This window comes from Puma concolor, chromosome D2 (assembly GCF_028749965.1).
Source record: "Puma concolor isolate L17-30 chromosome D2, mPumCon1.1.hap2, whole genome shotgun sequence".
NCBI classification, from domain to species: Eukaryota; Metazoa; Chordata; class Mammalia; order Carnivora; family Felidae; genus Puma; species Puma concolor.
The window spans coordinates 81,392,609-81,415,897 of NC_141677.1; the positions used below are offsets into that span (position 1 = coordinate 81,392,609).

The 23,289-nt window shown below is 43.6% G+C and overlaps 1 protein-coding gene across 1 annotated transcript in view; it reads left to right on the top strand.

The window, feature by feature from the left end:
• Positions 1 to 23,289, top strand: part of ABRAXAS2 (abraxas 2, BRISC complex subunit) — a 32,670-nt gene that overhangs the window by 1,655 nt on the left and 7,726 nt on the right. The window contains exons 2-6 of the mRNA XM_025917958.2: positions 3,668 to 3,758; positions 8,725 to 8,761; positions 11,484 to 11,550; positions 21,146 to 21,336; positions 22,826 to 22,945. Coding sequence (XP_025773743.2) covers positions 3,668 to 3,758; positions 8,725 to 8,761; positions 11,484 to 11,550; positions 21,146 to 21,336; positions 22,826 to 22,945 — 506 coding nt within the window. The remainder of the gene's footprint in view (positions 1 to 3,667; positions 3,759 to 8,724; positions 8,762 to 11,483; positions 11,551 to 21,145; positions 21,337 to 22,825; positions 22,946 to 23,289) is intronic.

Genomic DNA, 23,289 nt, shown 5'->3' on the forward strand with positions numbered 1-23,289 from the left:
TTTATGTTAACCTTGCCACGATTATATATGTAGACTACTTTAATTTCAATTTTATACATTTTAAAGTTGAGGAATCAAAAACTTGCTTTTGTAGTGCATTCTTGTTTTGTCCAGGAAATAAATTAGTTTAAAATCACTCATTCTGTAGAGCTGAGGTGAGCAAGCATTTTCTGTAAAGGGCCAAATAGTAAATGTTTTAGGTTTTGTGAGCCAGTCTCTGTAGCAACTACTCAATTCTGCTGTTGGATGAAGAAAGCAGCCAAAGACAATAAATAAATTAGGGTGAATGTTTCCAATAAAACTTTAGTTATGGACTCTGAAATTTGAATTTCATATAATTTTCACATCCATGAACTATTCCTATTTTTTCTTTTTTTCAACCATTTAAAAGTAGAACCTATTCTTAACTTGTCGGCTGTACACTAACAGGCATGAAGCTAGATTGAACCCACATACCACAGTTTGCCTCCTTCCGCTATAAAGTAACAGTGGCTCAGATAATCCAGACCAGTAGATAATAAACATTCATTTTATACTTGGCTTTGGAATGTCTTGATGTCACTGTTGACTTTTTCAATCTGAGGACTATGATAGAGTTTCCAGGTAAAATACAGGGTACTCAATTAAATGTGAATTTCAGATAAATGGGAAGTAATTTTTTAGTGTCAGTATATCCTAAATATTACATAAAAAATTGTTCATTGTTTATCTGAAATTCACACTTAACTGAGTAGCCTGTATTTTTATTTTCTAAATCTGGCAGTCCTAGACTGTGGAACACTAAGGATCTGTAGATACATTCTTTTTTTTTTTTTTTTTTTTTTAATTTTTTTTTTTCAACGTTTATTTGTTTTTGGGACAGAGAGAGACAGAGCATGAACGGGGGAGGGGCAGAGAGAGAGGGAGACACAGAATCGGAAACAGGCTCCAGGCTCTGAGCCATCAGCCCAGAGCCCGACACGGGGCTTGAACTCCCGGACTGCGAGATCGTGACCTGGCTGAAGTCGGACGCTCAACCGACTGCACCACCCAGGCGCCCCATGTAGATACATTCTTAAGTGTGAAGTTCTATAGAAATTTAAACTTTTTTTCATTTTAATTTTTATTAATTTGTTACAAAGAGCTTCTCTTTTGTAGCGAGAGCTCATAACTGAAAGACTTGTATGGAATAAAAGTCACTGTTTCTCAAACTAGTAGTCATGAACACTCCTTTAGGTTTGAGAGAAAAAATTTTTTTAATGTTTTAATTTATTTTGAGTGAGAGCACATGTGCATGCATCCATTGTGGGGAGGGGGGCAGAGAGAGAGGGAGAGAGAGAATCCCAAGCAGGCTCCTCACTCTCAGTGCAGAGAGCCATGCGGTGCTCTGTCCCACGAACTATGAGATCATGACCTGAGGCGAAATCAAGAATCGGATGCTCAACTCACTGAGCCACCCAGGTGCTTGAGAGAAAATTTTTTAGAGGGGATCTGTATATTACTTAAGTTTGAGAAATACCCTGTACATGATGATTTGGGATTTTAGGACACTCCCCTGATTCAACACAAAACTATGCTGTAAAGCATCTATCTCTCCCTCCTCACCTCCACAGATTCCAACTGGAAATATATATTTTTTAATGTTTATTTTTGAGAGGGAGGGAGAGAGAGTGAGTGGTGGGGAAGGGCAGAGAGGGGAGACAGAATCCCAAGCAGGTTCCGTGCTGTCAGCCCACAGCCCAACGCAGGGTTCGAACCCACGAATCATGAGATCATGCATGATCTGAGCTGAAATCCAGAGTCGGATGCTCAACTGGTTGAGCCATCCAGGCTCCCCTCAACTGGGAATATTTTTAAACTAGGAAATTCCTTTAATTGATTTGAAGGGTTAGCCTAGAATAGAAAGGTATGTAGTACAAGGGCATTGTTTTGGAGCACCTGGGTGGCACAGTCGGTTAAGCGTCTGACTTCAGCTCAGGTCATTATCTCATGGCTTGTGGGTTCGAACCCCACATCGGGCTCTTTGCTATCAGCTCGGAGCCCGTGTCAGATCCTCTGTCTCTCTCTCTCTACCCCGTGCTCTCTTTCTCTTTCTGCCCCTCCCCTGCTCTCTCTCTAAATAAATACATAAAACATTTGAAAGGGGGGGGGGCACTGTTTCAACAAATATCCTCAACCAGTATTTATTGAGCACCTCCAATGTGTTAGGCTGGGCACTGTGCTGGGTGCTGAGATATAGCAGTGAGCAAACACAGAGTCCCTGCTCTCATGGAGCTTACATTTTAGTAGGTGTAGGCATTTCTTTGTTAATACAAGGATGTACTATGGCGGATAGTGAGAAGACTGAGAAGAAAAAGAATGCAGGGGACAGGAGACAGGGTGTGTGACAGTCCCTGTTTCCATTACATTGGCCATCTAATAAGGTGCCATCTGAGTAAAGAGCCAAACGGACCGGGGCGCCCGGGTGGCTCAGTCGGTTAAGTGTCCAACTTTCGATTTCAGCTCAGGTCGTGATCTCATGTTTGGTGAGTTCAAGCCCCATGTCGGCTCCACGCTAACAGTGTGGAGCCTGTTAGGGATTCTCTCTCTCTCCCCCCCCCCCCCGCACCCTTTCTGCCCCTCCCATGCATCCTCTCTCTCTCTCTCTCTCTCTCTCTCTCTCACAGAATAAATATACTTTAAAAAAAAAAAAAAAAAGCAAAATGGAGGAAGGAGTAAGCACATGGCTCTCCCGGAAGGGCGATTGCAGAACAGCCTATTAGTTCACCCTCTTAGGAAAGTTATTGTGACAGCCAGTGAATGTTCTCCAACTGTGCCTGTGCTGAGCATGGCAGCAAGTACACAGTAGGTTATGTGCCGAGTGACCCAGGATTTACCGTTCTCCCAAGGTGTAAGGAAACAAACCTCCGTGTTTATTAAGGAAAAATATTCGTGCGAATGATAAATTTATTTGCTGAAATCCTCATTTCCCACAGCCCATACAAGAGCAATTCGTTGTGCTTTGTGTTAAACTTCTTTATCCTTTTATCATTAACAGTGCTTTTAGAACAATGAAATAAATTGTATGCTGTTTCCAGAAAACAACCTTGGAATATTTCTGCTTCCTGAGCTTTTTTTTTTTTTTTTTTAAATTTTTTTTTTTCAACGTTTATTTATTTTTGGGACAGAGAGAGACAGAGCATGAACGGGGGAGGGTCAGAGAGAGAGGGAGACACAGAATCGGAAACAGGCTCCAGGCTCTGAGCCATCAGCCCAGAGCCCGACGCGGGGCTCGAACTCACGGACCGTGAGATCGTGACCTGGCTGAAGTCGGACGCTTAACCGACTGCGCCACCCAGGCGCCCCTTCCTGAGCTTTTTTGATATTGGTTATTACACTCAGTAGGATTTAAGAAATGAATTCACTCTACTTATTTTTGCTTCAAAAAAAAAAGCAGTTTTTTTTTTTCTTAAGGGATTAAAGTATTTCATCGTATATGGAATCCTTTTTTCAAACAATCCAGTTAATCGATATATCTCAGATTGCTTTAGTCTTCCTTGTGGGTTTATAGAAGAGTAGTTTCTTTGGCAAGCTTTTTGGATTATTGTTAAAAATTGTTATAAAATTATAATGCCCTCCATTCCTTTTAATTCCAGTAAAAAATCATCTTTATTTTTAGTCTGCGACTATTTTCTCTCATTACTTTTAGGAAGGATTTCTGCTGGGAGAGGTAAGACAAGAGGAAACCTTTAGCATCAGTGACTCACAAATCAGCAACACAGAATTTCTGCAAGTAATCGGTAAGTGAGTTTATCACTGAGCTTAGAGATACTTTTTCTGTATCAGTGCTGTTTGTTTTGTTCTTTGGCCCTTTCCCGATTTTAATCTGAAAGATTAAAGGCACATAGAAGACCATTAAAATCACAACGCAAATCACTTGCACCGATAACTGGTAGGGAATGTTTTATAAGTCAGTGTGGACTTGCAGCGTATGACTCTATGTGTAGGAAGCCTTGTAAAGCTGTCTCTTACTAACTGGTCTTTTACTGAAGTGCTGTGTGCTATTTCGCTTGATTGTCTCTTTGAAACCACAGCGAATCCCAAGTTTGCGGCTCGGGCTATTCCCCATTGTCAGCCTCCCCACATACTGGAACGAATGGATCTGTTGGGCTGGTGCTTGCTGGAAGGATCTGGCAACAATGTTCACACTTGTTTACATGAGCAGTTTGCTGAATGGAAGCAGCTTTCTTTCTTTTCTTTTTTTTTTAAACTTTTAAAATGTTTATTTTTGAGAGACGAGCAGGCAGAGGCAGAGAGAGAGGGAAACAGAGAATCCGAAACAGGCTCCAGGTCCGAGCTGTCAGCACAGAGCCCGACGCGGGGCTTGAACTCATGAACAGTGAGATTGTGACCTGAGCCAAAGTCGGACCCTTATCCGACTGAGCCACCCAGGTGCCCCTCGAAACAGCTTTCTGAAGAAGAACCCAGTCGATTTGGGGGCGATTGCTGAGGAAGGTGAAGAGCATTTATAGATGCGCCCACCCTCTTTGCATCAGCACCCCTTTTTTATTTTTTTATTTTTTTTCAACGTTTATTTATTCTTGGGACAGAGAGAGACAGAGCATGAACGGGGGAGGGGCAGAGAGAGAGGGAGACACAGAATCGGAAACAGGCTCCAGGCTCTGAGCCATCAGCCCAGAGCCCGATGCGGGGCTCGAACTCACGGACTGCAAGATCGTGACCTGGCTGAAGTCGGACGCTTAACCGACTGGGCCACCTAGGCGCCCCTAGCACCCCTTTTTTAAAAAAAATTTTTAATGTTTATTTCTGAGAGAGAGACAGAGCATGAGTGGGGGAGGGGCAGAGAGAGAGAGGGGGACACAGAATCAGAAGCGGGCTCCAGGCCCCGAGCTGTCAGCACAGAGCCCGACGTGGGGCTCAAGCTCACAAACCATGAGATCATGACCCGAGCCAAAGTCGGTCACTCAACCGACTGAGCTACCCAGGCGCCCCAAGCCCCTTTTTGATAACTAGGGATCAAACTGCACCTCAAGCATGTCACCAAACAGCATGTCCTGATGCTCAGAACCCAGCAGGGGACATTTCACTTCTGCGGCCAACATCTGTTGACTGTCGCGTGTGAGGCACGTGCCACACAGCGAGGGGGATATCCAGATGCATCTCTTGCTGCCAGGAGTGTGGGGAGGAGAAGACAAGTAAGCAGAGATACCAGACAAAGCACAAGATGGGTACTGTAAGAAAGGAACAGAGACGAGCCCCTAAGTGGAAAAGGAAAACCTGCTAGTGGGGAAAATCAGTAATGGTGACATGAAGGAGGTGAACTCAGGGCTAGTGGGCAGTGCATTCAGGGGAACCCAGAGCAAGGAGTGCATAAAATATACAGGGAATCTGGCCTGTTTCTACACAGTTAAAATACAGAATGTGTGAAGGGGACTGGTTGCTGGTTTGAAATCTTGCTGGAAGGTTAGGTTATGTTGGGGCCACATCAGCAATGTCAAGCCTGTTCTGAAAGCCTTCTAGTACATGGGTTGGGAGGCCGGGATGAGGACTGGGGGGGGGGGGGGGGCGGTTAGGATTGTGGGGGCGGGGACAAGAAATAGTTAATTTCCTAAAGGACCAAACCTATAAAACCTACTCCCCACAACGACTTACTAGAAATTTTTTTTTTTTTAATGCTTATTCATTTTTGAGAGACAGAGACAGAATGCAAGCGGGAGGGGCAGAAAGAGAGGGAGACAGAATCCCAAGCAGGCTCCAGGCTCCAGGCTCCAGGCTCCAGGCTCCAAGCTCCAAGCTGTCAGCACAGAGCCCCGACGCAGAGCTCAAACCCACAAACTGTGAGATAATGAGCTGAGCCAAAGCTGGACGCTTAACCGACGGAGCCACCCAGGTGCCCCAATAACGACTTATTATAAAGACTTGATATACGGGATGTAGCCCTTCTTTCACTGAGATTTTGTTTTTGTTTTGCTTAACTCTTTAAAATTCTGCGATAGAGACTTTGGTTTCATTGGACATGTGTGCAGTTTTATTGTTTGCACTTGGATTTTCAAAAACGAATTTGGTATTTGAAGGTTAAAATGCCAGAGTTAACTGACAGCAAACCATGCAAGAAAGAGCTCTCTTACCTGGTGTGCTCACCAAAGCAGCATTTCTGATGAATATTCTGGCTATTTATTTATTTTTAAAGAAATAGAATGAGAAACTAATTCCAATTCTACAGTTTAATGCGGTGTATCTGCTTTATAAGCCTTTGGGTTCTCGCAGTAAGTACATTTCCATGGTATTGTAAATACGGAGAAGTACCGATTGATAGAGTGTCCCAGTTATTACAGCACCATGACAACCATCTTTTGCTGCACAACGTTTAGCTTATTAGCTGTATTCATTTCATTGTTTGAAACAGATTATGGATCTCATGGGCAAAGCGTTTGCTGGTATTATTTTAAAAGTATTGTTATCATTGCAATAGTTTTCTTTTAAAAATGAATACATGTTAGAAATATAAACCGGGGACTCTGGAAAATCTGGGTGGGAAGGGCAATCATTAGCTGAAGTGCCATGAGTAGTGTTTCAGACCAGTGGTGTAAAGAAACTTCCTGGCACAGCTTAACCTCCAGGACGAGATGTTCCAAACAAAATGAAGTGACCAAAGTTGGTATTTGCTGCACACGTCTGAATCCATGTGCAGACCCCTTTATCTTTCCCTCTATAATAAGGACTTCATAAAGAACGCTACGTTCGGAACACCAAGTGTCGCGTTTTGTGTTGATTACATATTCATTTTAAGGGCTGTGCTAATTCGCTTTAAAATCTTTATTTTTGGGACAGAGAGAGAGAGAGAGAGACACACACACACACACACACACAGCATGAGTGGGGGAGGGGCAGAGAGAGAGGGAGACACAGAATCGGAAGCAGGCTCCGGGCGTTGAGCTGTCGGCACAGAGCCTGACGCGGGGCTCGGAACTCACCGACTGCGAGATCCTGACCTGAACCGAACTCGGACACCCGACTGGCCGAGCCACCCAGGCGCCCCTGTGCTAACTCACTTTCAGTAGAGCTGTCCACCCTTCGTTCTAGGAAGGGGAGGGAGCAGACCACCACCCAAGGGCTTCCTTGGTTAATGAAGTGACGCCACTGCAGTTACTGGAAAGGTTGGGAGTAGTGGAAGTGAGTCACCCCCAGAAGGAGAAGCAGAGGTAGGACGATCGGTTGGCGGGAAGAGCCGAAGGTCCGGGGGTAGCGAACTTCTGCGAAAGTGAGTGAAGAGATGCCCTGCATGTGTAAAGAGGAGTCTTGACCACCCGGATGAGCTTAGAGGCACGGCAGACTCTGGGACCGCAAGCGAGGCTGCCCTGCTTCTGCCTGTTTTCAGAGGCCTATCGGCCAGCGTGCCAGCCAGCTTCCGGGTCATCTGCGGCTTTATCGCGTTTCAGGCTTTCACCCAGTCTTCTCCATGGAGCGCTTAGGCCTTGCAAAAAATCTTCTAAGAGAAAGATTCAGCTTCCTTTAGCAAATGCCACACGGTATCTAGGACACATCTTTAGTGTGCTGCTAATCCCAGTTGTAAACCATGACAGAAGTCTGCTGGGGCAGTTGATGACAACAATGTGTATTTGGGGTTCAGAACTGACTCGAGGGCGTTTCTGAAAATACCCTTTAAAGTAGAAGGTGAGTTTTTTTCTCTTTCTCCTGAACTCTTTTTAAAGTTTTTGCTACAAATGTTCCACATTCTAATCGCTTGACCAAGAGTATCTGAAATAACGTAAGATGGTGTAATGTATTATGCTCGGTGATGAAAGAGAACAATTTCTAGATGAAGGTTTCTTATTTGCACCACTTCGTCAACAGCTACGCGAGGCGATGAACTCATCTCCCCAGTGGGGGAACTGCATTCGTGCGCATGTTCTGGCAGCGTTAACATTAGGACAGAAGCTAATGGACACAGTCCCATGTCCTCCAGGGTCATGGTTTCATTTTAATTGCGTTAAAATTGTAGCCTGGAACTCTGTGCCTGTGGCTTTTTAAACAACAGGTGATTAGCCTCTGTCCAGAAGAATGTTATTAATACAATTGAATGGTTAATTAGTCTCATGGTCTTGTAAAGCAACCCAGACCCCAAGCCCCCTGATGAGCTTGAAGAAATTGTTCACTCTGGTTAATCCCAGCAATAGTTCCAGAAGCCATTAGGATCTGCCTTCTAAATGACTGTTTCCCTTGGTGCTGGCCGTCTTTGAAAGGGTTAACAGGCCTCCAGAGTCTCCTCCTCCCTTCCCCCTCAAAACACCTGGCCCAAGTTGTCCTGAGCCCATTAGTGGGTTATTGATGGTGGGGTGGTTAGGCCCTCCTCTCCCCAAGCTGTCCTCACTGTGCTCATACACTTTGATTAAATGCTTCCAGTCAGTTGTTACTTTTTCCTCTTATGCTTTGTTTAACTAGGTGAGATTGAATGAGGGCACACAATAGCTGTGTGTTCTGAATAAAAGCTTTCAGATGTGTGCTTCTTGTATGTGGACAGATGGAAACAGAACTTGTTCTCCAGTTGACTTTGTACTGAGAATGCGTCCCTGAGTTGAGGTGTTAAGAAGGCACACTGCCTTCACTAGTACCTACTAGGGAGAGGAAAGCTGTCTTTTTATTCAAGATTTTAGTTAAGAAAACAAAGAAAAATCCTGGGCTATTTGATACTTGCCTGTATCTTACCAGATTAACTGAGATGTGTTTTTTTCTTTCTAATTACAGAAATCCATAATCATCAGCCTTGTTCAAAACTTTTTAGGTAAGCCACATTCTTTGTCACTTTTAGTCCTCATTAAAATATTAATTGATAAAAACTAGTGAATTTCGGGGCACCCGGGTGGCTCAGTTGGTGAAGCACCCAACTCTTGATTTCGGCTCAGGTCATGATCTCACAGTTTGTGAGACTGAGCTGCTCATCAGGCTCTGCGATGACAGCATGGAGCCTGCTTGGGATTCTCTCTCTCCCTCTCTCTGCATATGTGTCTCTCTCTCAAAAATAAATTAAAAAAAAAAAAAAGAACTGGAATTAAAAAAAAAAAAACTAATGAATTTAGGTCTGTAGCTGATTGTGGCTATAAAGTCACACGTAAAACCGAGGGCATCCAAATTCACTTGTTTGTGAACAAACACCTATGTGTTTGGGGCACTGTGTTAGGTTAGGGAAAGGGGAGGGATGGTATAAATCTTGGCCTCAGTGGTTTACAATGAAAGCCTGCTCCAGCACCCTCCCAAGGACTGTTCGGCCCCAGAGCAGGAAGTTAAGGATCACATATGGATAAAATAATTTAAGGGGTGTTTTTAAGAAGAATAAAAAATGTTCAGTGTTCAACTTTATGAGGAAAGGAAAGGAAACATGGAACCTTCATTTTGCGTGTATATAAGTTAATATACACCGGTTGCATACTAAGACCAACTAAAGGACAGAAAGGAAGAAATGGGAGGGCACTGTTCAGAAGGGAGGGAGCAAATGACACGGGTGGAGGGCAACAGAGAAAAGTGCCAGTGTCCTCTATGCACCACGCTTCTCCCCAGACTCCCGTCGGGCCTCTGCCTGCTCTCTCAGCCCCAGACCCCTCCACTCGATGGTTGCAGTGATGGTTCCAACTCAGTGTTTCTTAACCCCCACCCCTGAGGGTGTGTTCTACCTTCCCAGAAGCCAGTACCTCCCTTCTAGAGCTGCCCACGCTAGTGCAATTCAGCGTTCTCGATCAGCGCTCCCTTCTCTAACACCTGCCCACCCCTCGTGCCTAGCCGTTCTTGCTGTATGTCCCCCGCTCTCACCCTGACCCCTGTCTCGTTCTCAGCTGGCCCAAACACCCAGCCCCTTGCACCAAAGAACTCCTGGGGACCCCTCCCTCTGCCCCCCACCCCACACACACCTACCCATTGAGTATGTCAGAGGCTTGCCCTCATGCAAGATGGCTACCTGTGGACAAAGCCTGAAAGCAGCCAAAAACCTCATCACTTTTAGATTTACACGTAATTGGAAGAGGAGTGGGAAGCAAAGCAAGCAATTCATCTGAGAAGAATCTCAGAGCACACGACGTGATTCAGGCCCTGGTCCTCACATTCCCTGTGTTTGGTCCATGAAAGTATCCGATTTGGCCCTGATTCTGCAAAGCTCTGCCAGCCTTTCTGAGGAGTTCCTTAAAATGCTGTCAGTAAGATTGTACCAGAACAAGGATTTCACTTAAGTTTGCTTTAAAATTTTATTTATTTATTTATTTTATGTAGTCTACACCCGACGTGGGTGAGAACAACAGACTCACACTCCTCCAACTGAGCCAGCCGGGCACCCCAGGATTTAAGTTTAAATCATAGACCTATAATTCTTGGAGCTGAAAGAAACCTTAGAAATCTATGTCTACTCCCTGTTTCCGGAAAGGGAAATGGAGACCACATGGGTTAAGTGACTCACCCGAGATCATAAAGTGAGAAGCAGCATGGCAGGAGCTGGTTTCTCCTGACTTCCAGTTCCGTGGCTTTGTTTTTGTTTTTACTCTTTTTTTTTTTTTTTAAATTTTTAAAATGTTTTATTTATTTTTGAGAGAGAGAGAGAGAGACAGAGAGACAGAAAGACAGAGTACGAGTGGGGGAGGGGCAGAGAGAGAGGGAGACAGAATCCATGAAGCAGGCTCCGGGCTCTGAGCTGTCAGCACAGACAGCTCAGGTGGGGCTCGAACCTGTGAACCACAAGATCATGACCTGAGCGGGCCAGCCACTTAACTGACTGACCCACCCAAGCGCCCCTGTTTTCACTCTTTCTTGAACTTCTCACTGCTTTATAAGGCCTGGGCTTGTGGTGGTGGGAGGAAGGCGGAGGGACGGCATTCTTGAAAGCACAGCCAGTGGTGGAAGGGCCCACGCATCATCGTGCCTGGCCTGCTCACCACAGGATCCGGGTCAGCTAGGCCTACTTGAGGGTCAGACCTGGCTTCAAATCTCAGTTCTTCCATCTACCAGCTCTACGGTTGGAGGCAAATCGCTTACCCTGAGTCTCTCTATCTACAAAAATGGGAATAGAACTCGGAACACGTTGGGCTGTGCTAATACCTACTCACCAGCATTGAGGCAAGAATGAAATGAAATAACACGAGAAATCAGCCAAACATTTAACAGATGCCCCTCTCCCTTCTGCATTTCTCAGAAAAGGAGCTCTTGTGTCCCCCTCCCCCCCCAAGTAATTGATACTTAGAAACAAGGAAACCACACGTTTCATAATTACTTGCTATCAGTACCTCCCACGTGTGGAAGTAATACAATTTCATCAGTCTCTTGAGTATTCTTTGATGCAAAAGATGCCTTCTATCATCAGAAAGCATTGAGATAGATTTCTCTGTATACCTGTTGAAGACAAGCAGTTCTATCTCTATTACCAACTTTTAGGATTCAGTGACCCATAGTCGCACGAGGCTAAGCGTATTCATGTCAAAATACTACACAGTTTTAATAAAATATATTTTCTCTTTAAAAAAAAACAGTTTTTATGACTATGCAAGCAAAGTTAACGAAGAGAGTTTGGACAGGATTCTTAAAGATCGGAGAAAGGTATGTTCTATTTCTTGCTTAGTCTGATTCGGAAATCCCTCTTTATCTTATCATCTAAACTTAAAACCAAAAGGAATGTAAAATGAGACAATGTGATTTGTTATTAATGTATGAGAGTTCTGTTGACTTAAGTAGATTTTAAAGGTAAATCGCAGATGTGAGATAATGTTTCTAACATATCAATAGAAAAAAATTGAGATATTTATAGTATGATTCTATTATGTAAAACTCCAAAGGGGGTGGGGGGAATTATACTTCAGAGAGTTAAAAATAGTTGAGTTGATTCTGGATGGTTCTAATTTTCCATTTTGTAATTTTTGAAATAATTTTGCAAATATCTTCTATACATGCATTAATTTTATAATCAGGAAAAATGTTTCTAAAAAATGTAAGTCATAATTAAACGTCTTTGGGTATATTATTCTTTCAAGTTCAGTTAACATTGAACATAGATGTTTTTCCAAAAGGTCATGTGTTTATTATTTCTGTCAACATATGCGTATCGTGTTCTGATTATATGGTAAGGAAGCCTGAATAGAATTACAACTGGGGGGCACTTGGGTGGCTTGGTCGGTTGAGCTTCTGACTCTTGATTTTGGCTCAGATCATGATCCCAGGGTCATGGGATCGAGCCCCATGTAAGACTCCACACTCAGCTGCTTAAGATTCTCTCTCTCTTCCTCCCTCCCTCTGCTGCTCTCCCCTGCTTGTGCACTCTCTCTCTAAAAAAAAAAAAAAAAAAAAAAAGATGGGGCACGTGGGTGGCTCGGTGGGTTAAGTGTCTGACTTCAGCTCAGGTCATGATCTCACGGTTCATGAGTTTGAGCCCCGCATCGGTATCTCTGCTGTCAGCACAGACCCCGCTTTGGATCCTCTGTCCCCCTCTCTTTCTGCCCCTCCCCCACTTGCTCTCTGTCTCTCTCCAAATAAATAAACTTGGAAAAAAAAAAAATTGAAAATGAGCCAGTTTTATTGCTGCAGCGTTGTCTGATAATCTCATTTCTAATTTACTCTGTTGTACCATGTGTAGGTTTTACTTTTTTCCCTTGACATTTTTTATTCCAGGAAAATAGATTTTTTTATTAAAACTATCACTTGGGGCGCCTGGGTGGCGCAGTCGGTTACGCGTCCGACTTCAGCCAGGTCACGATCTCGCAGTCCGTGAGTTCGAGCCCCGCGTCAGGCTCTGGGCGGATGGCTCAGAGCCTGGAGCCTGTTTCCGATTCTGTGTCTCCCTCTCTCTCTGCCCCTCCCCCGTTCATGCTCTGTCTCTCTCTGTCCCAAAAATAAATAAACGTTGAAAAAAAAAAAAACAAAACTATCACTTGAGGGAAAAAAGTTAATAAAAGTTCCAATTTGCCAAACAGAAAACAAAATGCCTTTGTCTAGAAGCATGTATCACGAAAAAGCTTTCAAAAGATCACTCCTGGTTACAAAGAGCCAGCACTGTGGGGACTTGGCCCCCGAGGTGTCTAACGAAGGGCATTGGGGGTAAGAGTGCGGGCAGAGTAGGTCAGCAGCCTTCCCATCTACTGCCCGCCTCAGTAGCACTGCCAGTTGGAAAGGCAGAAGGAAAAGCAGGTAAGATAAAAGGAAGAATGGGAAGGCTGGAAGAAAGGACGGACAGCTTCGTGGACGATGGCGAGCTCAGGAGGTGCTCAGTCTTGGTGGAGTCTGACCCCATCGTCCGTCCACCTGGGGAAGGGAGTTAGAGCAGCCGCAGGCATCACGGTCCTGCTCTCTTGTTTTCAGTGACCTGCCCAAGAGCACGTATGCCGGAATCTCTCGGCAGCCCATCCTTTCCTCTCCTGACTACCAACCTACCTCCTCGTTCCATTTATTTTTGCATTTTAGACACCGAACTTTTATTTTTTTTAATTGTTTTTCAATGTTTTCATTTATTTTTGAGACAGAGAAAGACAGAGCATGAGCAGGGGAGGGGCAGAGAGAGAGGGAGACACAGAATCCGAAGCAGGCTCCGGGCTCCGAGCTGTCAGCACAGAGCCCGACGCGGGGCTCGAACTCACGAACTGTGAGATCGTGACCTGAGCCGAAGTCGGACGCTTATTTGACTGAGCCACCCAGGTGCCCCTCCTGCTTATTTTTTAAGTAATCTCTACACCCAGTGTGGGGCTCAAACTCATGACCCTGAGATCAAGAGTTGCACGCTCCACCGACGGAGCCAGCTGGGCGCCCCAGTGACAGACTTTTAAATATGCAGTTTCACCTCTATGAATCTGGCCCAAGTAAACATTTGCATCCAGGCACAAAGATACGAAAAGCTGGCATTATTGAACATTTAACTCTGTGTCAGGCCGTGTTGTAAGCGCTTTGCCTGTACTGGAACAGTCTCAGGAGGTACGTTGCTATTGTTCTCATCCCCACTGTGCAATTGAGGCAACTAAGGGTAACTTGCTGAAGGTTGCCAGCAAGTAATGCCAGAGCCAAGGCTTGAACTGAGCAGTCTGGCCTCTGAATCCACATACGAGGATGTTTGTTGCACCTTTACTTAATAGTGAGGGTTTTGAAAGCAATCCAACCAGTGGGAACTGGTTAAGTATATTGTGCCGGCACCTCTGTACTGTGGGATATGAAGCAGCCATTAGAAAGAATGAGGGAAGTTCTCATGTGATGACCTAGAAAGATCTTCAAGTTGTGTTACGTGAAAAAAAGTAGCGTTCTAATTTGAGCCTATTTGATATAGAGACAAAAATCTGAACAAGTAGTTGGATGTACAGAAAACAACCTGGAAGAAAGGCAACCAAACTTAAAAGTATTTACTTCGGGAAGGGAGAGTGGGGTGATGCTGCTGCTGGGGGGGTGGGGACTTTGTAAGATATATGTGTACATATATATATGCCTATTTTTAAGTTTATTTTGAGAAAGAGAGAGCATGTGGGTGCACATGTATGCTGGTGCATGAGCAGGGGGAGGGGCAGAGAGAGAGGGAGACACAGAATCCGAAGCAGGCTCCAGGCTCTGAGCTGTCAGCACAGAGCCTGACGTGGGGCCTGATCCCATGAACCGTGAGATCATGACCTGAGCCAAAGTCGGACGCTCAACCGACTGAGCCACCCAGGTGCCCCTAAAAAAAAAAAATGTTTTTGTTTTTTTAGAGAGAGAGAATGTGCGAGTGGGGAGAGGGGCAGAGGGAGAGAGAGAATCTTAAGCAGGCTCCACACTCAGCATGGACCCTGACATAAGGCTCAATCCCATGACCCTGGGATCATGACCTGAGCCAAAATCCATAGTCAGAGGCTCAACCAGCTGAGCCACCCAGGCACCTCATACTATAAACTGTTTAAGAATTCTTTTAAAAAATGAGGCCCCTGGGTGGCTCAGTCATTTGAGCATCCGACTTGGGCTCAGGTCATGATCTCATAGTTTGTGGGTTCAAGCCCCACATCCAGCTCTGTGCTTCAGATTCTGTCACTGTCTTTCTCTGCCCCTCCCCTGCTCACTCACTGTCTCTCTCTCTCTCCTTCTCTCTCTCTCAAATATAAACATTAAAAAATAAAAAAGAATTCCTTTCAAAAATCCAAATTTCTAGTGCGAAAGCAAAGATGACATATGATATTTGATGACTGAAAACTTTATAGTTGATTCTAGTTTGAGCCTCACCCCCCCTGGAAAGGTACAAAATTGCATTGCCACCTCAAAACAGTTATTGTACTACCTACAAAGGTACATCTAAAACATTAGGCTTGGGGCACCTGGGTGGCTCAGTCGGTTAAGCGTCCGACTTCGGCTCAGGTCACAATCTCGCGGTATGTGAGTTCGAGCCCCGCGTCGGGCTCTGTGCTGACTGCTCAGAGCCTGGAGCCTGTTTCAGATTCTGTGTCTCCCTCTCTCTCTGACCCTCCCCCGTTCATGCTCTGTCTCTCTCTGTCTCAAAAATAAATAAACGTTAAAAAAAAAAAATTAAAAAAAAAAAAACAAAACATTAGGCTTGGGGGCACCTGGGTGGCTCAGTCAGCTAAGTATCTGACTTCAGCTCAGGTCATAATCTCACGGTTCACAGTTCATGAGTTCGAGCCCCGCGTCAGGCTCTGTGCTGACAGTTCAGAGCCTGGAGCCTGCTTCAGATTCTGTGTCTCCATCTCTCTCTGCCCCTCCCTCTCTCGTGCTCTGTCTTTCTCTGTCTCTCAAAAATAAATACATGTTTAAAAAAATTTTTTAAAGAACCATTAGGCTTAAAAATACATGTGTACTTTAAACAGTGTCTAACGTAGAAAATATTTTTCTATCTAATAATAACTCTTTAAGAAAGTGCTGATAGGGGCGCCTGGGTGGCGCAGTCGGTTAAGCGTCCGACTTCAGCCAGGTCACGATCTCGCGGTCCGTGAGTTCGAGCCCCGCGTCAGGCTCTGGGCTGATGGCTCAGAGCCTGGAGCCTGTTTCTGATTCTCTGTCTCCCTCTCTCTCTGCCCCTCCCCCGTTCATGCTCTGTCTCTCTCTGTCCCAAAAATAAATAAACGTTGAAAAAAAAAAATTTAAAAAAAAAAATAAAAAAAAAAAAAAAAAAAAAAAGAAAGTGCTGATAGAATCTCTTCAAAAATTGCCTCTTTGGTAGACAGGCTTCAGGTCTAATATTTAATTGAAAAATTCTAAGAATTGAACAAAAGCTTAGTAAGTTGAACTCACATAAAATAAACATACAGTAATTTTAAAAGTTCTCAGGTTCCTAGAATTTTCCATTAAAAAATACAAGCCAGTAGGGGCGCCTGGGTGGCTCAGTCGGTTGAGCGTCTAACTTCGGCTCAGGTCATGATCTCACGGTCTGTGAGTTCGAGCCCCACGTTGGGCTCGGGGCTGACAGCTCAGAGCCTGGAGCCTGCTTCGGATTCTGTGTCTCCCTCTCTCTCTGACCCTCTCCCGTTCATGCTCGGTCTCTCTCTGTCTCAAAAATAAATAAATGTTAAAAAAAAAAATTAAAAAAATACAAGCCAATAAAGATTTTTGTCACAACAGAAACTAATACGTGAAATATATTAGGAATATGTTTACAAAAGAGTATGCGGCTCTCAAGTATAGGAAGTCCACAACATTGCTGAAACGTGTTTTGGTGGTAGGCTTGAGATAGAGGCTGAGGTTTGTGCTGTGAGATTCCCCCAGCAGGTGCAGTGTGGACATCCGTGGCAGCGTGTGGAATCACTGGCCTGGCTGAATCCATCTCGTGTTTACAAAGTTCGCACGAGCCTCAGGGTTTTGGCTAAGGCCAAAACAGCAAGCGAGAGGAGGGTTTCTCCCTTCTGGACTATCTGCCCTGCAGTAGATAACGATAAACATAACTGCCACCTTAGTATCATCGTAAGGCCAAAAGGCGCATGGCGTGAAAGTGACAAGTGTGCCCAGGACTGGGGATGATAGATAGCTTTGGCTCCAAAAAATGTAAGTGAATGTCTAGTTGAGAGTAGAGCGGGAAGTCTTTGTGAAAAGTTGTCTATAAAACTTCAGAAATAAGGTTGTAGGGAAAGATGTCCACACTTTTTCCTCACGGCCCAAACATAATTGTCAAAAAATGGGCTTTTTAGTATCAGTGAAGTAGTTTCTCAGTAGTCTTGCAGCTAGCTTGTTAAGCTCTAAAAGGTAGAATCCTAAACGTCACCAGTGTGGATTAATTGGGCATCTCATCTTTCATTGACCAGAATGACGGGGCATCTTTTTAGCAAATATCAAATGAATAAGTATATTACTATCAGTTGATATCCAAAATAAATGTGTAAAGCTCCCCACTTCTCAGAAAATACAAATGGAGGGGCGCCTGGGTGGCTCAGTCAGTTGAGCATCCGACTTTGGCTCAGGTCACGATCTCGAGTTCATGAGTTTGAGCCCCGTGTCAGGCTCTGTGCTGACAGCTCAGAACCTGGAGCCTGCTTCAGATTCTGTGTCTCCCTCTCTCTGACCCTCCCCCGTTCATGCTCTTTCTCTATCTCAAAAATAAATAAAAATTAAAAACAAAAATTGAAAACAAAACCCAAATGGAATAAAACAATTGGAATCACTAGTGAAAAGCATTAGTGCTCATCCAGTAGCCCCTTGCAAGATTCTGTTCATCAGTGAGTGTTTCTTGGGAGCCACCAATGTGCCGGCACCGCTCAGGCCTTTGCAGGGATGCGGGGGGAGTAGAGACCCCCAGAGGCGCTAACTCCAGTATTACTCGTCATACTCCTGAAGCTCGCGGTGCAATACGGCGTGTTCTCAGGCGCCAGTAGCTCCAGAAAGGTGATGATTTTTCTTACCCACTTTTTTTTTTTTAACTGCTTTTTACTTTGTAATGACCACTGTCATGTGACCAGTTTGGAACTGTACAGTTACCATTATACAGTGGAGAAGACAGGCGGACAGGCTCCTCATCTTAGGTGTCACTCCTTAGCTCTGCGACTTTGGACAACACGTATTTTATAAGATTTAACGTTGTCAGAAAATGTTTGGGTTTTATTTTTGTTTAAAGAATATCAGAATTGGGGCGCCTGGGTGACTCAGTTAAGCGTCTGACTCTTGATTTTAACTTGGGTCATGATCTCGCAGTTTGTGAGACTGAGCCCCACGTTGGGCTCTGTGCTGACATCGTGGAGCCTGCTTGGGATTCTCTCTCTGTCTCTGTCTCTGCCCCTCTCCCACTTGTGTGCACTGTCTCTTTCTCTCAAAATAAATAAGTAAGTATTTTTTAAAAAAAGAGTATCAGGGGACACCTGGGTGGCTCAGTCGGTTAAGGGTCCGACTTTGGCTCAGGCCATGACCTCACAGTTTGTGGGTTCAAGCCCTGTGTCGGTCTCTGTGCTGATAGCTCAGAGCCTGGGGCCTGCTTTGGTTTCTGTGTGTCTCTCTCTGTCCCTCCTCCACTCAAGCTCTCTGTCTCTCTCTCAAAATAAATAATCATTAAAAAAAAAAAAGAAAATATTTCTTAAAAAAAAAAAAGCAGAATGAATTGCTTTTATTGGAAGTTATGCTTTATATAGTCAGTAATAACTCCATGAGGGCAGGAACTATTTCTTTGTTCCCTGTAGTTCCTTGCATGTGATATAAACCCAGTGGAGAAAACATTACTCACCTGCCAGAGTTGTGATAATTAGTGAAAATATTTGTAATACAGCTATCTGGGGGCTGGGCACAGGGGTTCAGCAAAGGTTGGTTCATTTCCTTCCTACATGAAAGTTCCAAAACATAATCGAAATTTACTATTAATTTTAAAATGACACTAACAAGGGCATCTGGGTGGCTCAGCTGGTTGAACCTCTGACTTCACCTCAGGTCGTGATCTCATGGTTTGTGGGTTCAAACCCCACATTGGGCTTACTACTGTCAGCGGGGAGCCTGCTTTGGATCCTCTGTCTGCCTCTCTCTCTGCCCCTCCCACACTCGTGCTCTCTCTGCCTCAAAAATAAACAAACATTAGAAAAAAAGTCATGCGACAATAAATTTCATATTAAAAATAAATAAATAAATAATAAACATTAAAAATGAGAAAATGTTAAAAAAAGAAAAAAAGTGATGCTAACAATTTTTAATTACCTTTACTTCTTTTTTTTTTTTTAAAAATTTTTTTTTTTCAACGTTTATTTATTTTTGGGACAGAGAGAGACAGAGCATGAACAGGGGAGGGGCAGAGAGAGGGAGACACAGAATCGGAAACAGACTCCAGGCTCTGAGCCATCAGCCCAGAGCCCGACGCGGGGCTCGAACTCACGGACCGCGAGATCGTGACCTGGCTGAAGCCGGACGCTTAACCGAGTGCGCCACCCAGGCGCCCCTACCTTTACTTCTTAAATCAGGATTTTCACTTAAATTGTATGTTTCAAAGAAAGAGGCTATATGAAGGTTATTCTTCTGATAGAGTTAAGTATTTCCACAACAGAGATTTTCAAACTTTAGTGTGTATAAGAAAAAACTCAAGGAATTGTTTTAAATTTATATTCCTGGTTCTACCCTTGGATGTTCTGATTCTGCAGGTTTGGTAGGGCCCAGGAGCAGTTGATTAAGCTCCCGGGTGTCTAGGAGATCATATTACAAGAAATATTCTTCCAGAGAGCGTAACAGTCTAATTTGCTTAGTCAGTTGAGTTAGCCCATAGTTAGAGCTGACGAAGCTAAACTCGTTAAATCGTTGTATTGAGGTATAATTGACATACAGTGAGCTGCACATATTTAGAGTACACACTTAAATAAGTTTTGAAATATTCATACCCCCAAGAAACCTTCAGCATAACATAATGAACATATCCCTGCAAAATCTCCTTCTGTCCCTTTTTTAAAAGTTTATATATATGTATATTTATAATCTTTAATTCAAGTATAATTAATATATAGTATTGTATTTGTTTCAGGTTTACAAATGATTCAACAATTCTGTACGTTACTCAGTGCTCCTCATGATAAACATACTCTTAATCCTTCGTCTGTTTCACTCATTTCCCCACCTACCTCCCTCTGGCAACCACCAGTTTGTTCTCTGTAGTTAAGAGTCTGTTTTTCGTTTTTGTTGATCGCTTTTTGCTTTGTTCATTTGTTTCCTAAATTCCACGTATGAGGAAAACATACAATATTTGTCTTTCTCTGACTGACCTATTTCACGCAGCATTAAACCCTCTAGATCTATCCATGTTGGTGCAAATGGTAAGATTTCATTCTTTCTTATACCTAATACTCCATCGTGTATATTACCATATCTTCTTTATCCATTCTTCTATGGATGGACACTTGAGCTGCTTCCATATCTTGGTTATTGTAATTAATGCTGCAGTAAACACAGGGGTGTGTACATCTTTTCAAATTAGTGTTTTTGTTTTCTTTGAGTAAATGCCCAGTAGCAGAATTACTGGATCATATGGTAATTTTATTTTTCATTCTTTGAGGAACCTCCGTACTGTTTCCCACCACGGCTGTACCAGTTTGCATTCCCACCAGCAGTGCACGAGAGTTCCTTTCTATGCACATCCTCACCAACATTTGTTGTTTCTTGTGGGTTTTTTGTTTTTTGTTTTTTTTAGCTGTTCTGACAGGTGTGAGTCGATATCTCCTTGTGGTTTTGATTTGCATTTCCCTGATGATTAGTGATGTTGAGCATCTTTTCATGTGGCTGTTAGCCATCTGTATGCCTTCTTTACAAAAAAATGTCTGTTCATGTCCTCTGCCCATTTTTAAATTGGATTATTTGGTTTTTTGGTGTTGAGTTGTAGGAGTTCTTTATATATTTTGGATATTAACCCCATATTGGATACATCATTTGCAAATATCTTCTCCCATTCAGTAGGTTGTCTTTTAGTTTTGTTGATTATTTCCCTTGCTGCACAGAAGCTTTTTATTTTGATGTGGTCCCAATAGTTTATTGTTGCTTTTGTTTCCCTTGCCAGAGGAGGCATATCTAGAAAAATGTTTCTGACGTCAAAAGATTGCCGCCTGTGTTTTCTTCTAGGAATCTTGTTTGTTTATTCATTCACCTATTGATGAACAATTGGGTTATTTCTGGTTTTGAGCTATTGCATGTAAAGCTGCTATGAACGTGTTTACAGGTGTTTGTATCGATACGTTCAGAATTAAATTCATAAGATTTCATGCAAGTCTTAATACCTTTCTTCCTTCTGTTTTCATTGCAGAAGGTTATTGGATGGTACAGATTCCGGCGAAACACACAGCAGCAGATGTCATACAGAGAGCAGGTGATCCATAAGCAGCTCACCCGCATCCTTGGGGTGCCCGACCTCGTCTTCCTTCTCTTCAGCTTCATCTCTACCGCCAACAATTCCACTCATGCTTTAGAATATGTTCTCTTTAGGCCAAATCGAAGGTAAAGAAAGAATTCCCACCAGCCTCATGTAAACAGTAAAGATGTTGTGCAAATGATTGAGATTTATGACTTTGAAAATGTGCACATTATTGCATCTTTAAAGAAAAGCTTTTGGGGCGCCTGGGGGGCTCAGTCAGTTAAGCCTCCGACTTCGGCTCAGGTCAGGATCTCACAGTTCATGGGTTCGAGCCCCACGTCGGGCTCTGCATTGACAGCTCAGAGCCTGGAGCCTGCTTCAGACTCTGTGTCTCCCTCTCTGTCTCTCTGCCCCTCCTATGCTCATGCTCTGCCTCTGTCTCTTACAAAAAAAAAATAAATAAACATTAAAAAAAAAGAGCTTTTATAATTCTCTTTCAGCTAGCTTTCTTTGTAATGAGAGAAGGTATTTTCCTGTCAGTTTTATAAATTAAAATTGTTTTTGAATCAAGAAACATTAGCAAGATATGTTAATTATGCATAAATTCTTATAGGAATAAATAGCTGGAAATCATCATTTGCTTCTCTGTAATCCATTATGTAGAAATACAGTTTTACTGCTCTGGAAGCCTGTAATTTTAAAACCGATTTCAAAGAGAAAATTGTAAAATTGATCCACCTACTGGTTAATGAGGGTTTTGCATTGTGAACTTATGAAAGCAAAAAAAAAAAAAAAAAAATCATGATTATGATCTCTATCTGTAAATAACAGAAAGGTTTCTTTCTGGAAATTCACTTGTAAACTATATCACATCAACATTAGTGAAAATAATTGTTATTAATAAAAAAAATTCTTTTTTACTGTTTTTATTTATATTTGAGAGAGAAACCGAGCTTGAGCGGGGGAGGGGCAGAGAGACGGAGACAGAATCTGAAGCAGGCTCCAGGCTCTGAGCTGTCAGCACAGAGCCGGACGTGGGGCTCGAACCCACAAGCAGTGGGATCATGACCTGAACCGAAGTCGGATACTTAACCAACTGAGCCACCCAGGCGCCCCTAAATGTTTATTTATTTTTGAGAGAGAGAGAGCATGTGCAGGGAAGGGCAGAAAGAGGGAGACAGAGGATCCGAAGCCGACTCCTTGCTGACAGCAGGGAGTCCAGTATAGGGCTCGAACTCACGATCATGAGCTCATGACTTGAGCCAAAATCGGATGCTTGACCGACTGAGCTACTTACCCAGGTGCCCTTTGTGAAAACAATTATTAATTGTTAAATAGCCGTTTGCAAGATTTCATTAAGTAATCAGTGGGTATTTCCCAAGCTCTTAACAACAACCTCAGCGCTCTGCCAGTTGCTGTGGGGATGCAAAGGAGGTATGAGACGGGACCTCTGCTCTCAAGGAGTTTACAGTCGAGTTTCTACCAGCTCATATGTCCTTGGGTTGTAAAAATAGGTGCTCCGTGAGACCTTCTGGTAGTTCATCGGTGCCGAGACTCCCAACTCCTACTGCCAGGATCCATGGTTCAAGCAGAGCAGCGCCTTTGACATGGTCTTTCTCCATGCTTCCGCAGGTATAATCAAAGGATATCCCTTGCTATCCCCAATCTAGGCAATACTAGCCAGCAAGAGTACAAAGTTTCTTCAGTGCCAAATACTTCTCAGAGTTACGCCAAAGTTATCAAAGAGCATGGGTAAGTTGAAAGTAAAATGGAAGTGTTTTCCTTTCTTCTGTGAACAGCGTTTAACAGATTCATGGAGACAAGCGCGGTCAAGCTTGATGTGATTGAAGTGGAAAAATGCTGCTAGGTCGTCCTCTAGCCCACCACCGCCACGTGTCAGAATTTCATGCTTATCGAAAAGATAGTTTACCTTCACCGGTACTCTTGGTTTTAAACATTTGCCCCGGTGTTTTGTTGTCGTTGTTTTTGCAGTCGATATAGACGTTTTGAAAGAGTGCGCATATTTCTGAGGTTCCAAAGCTAAACGCGGTCACTGAAAAATGGGTAGCGTTTTATTACTTTGCAAGTTGTCTCGG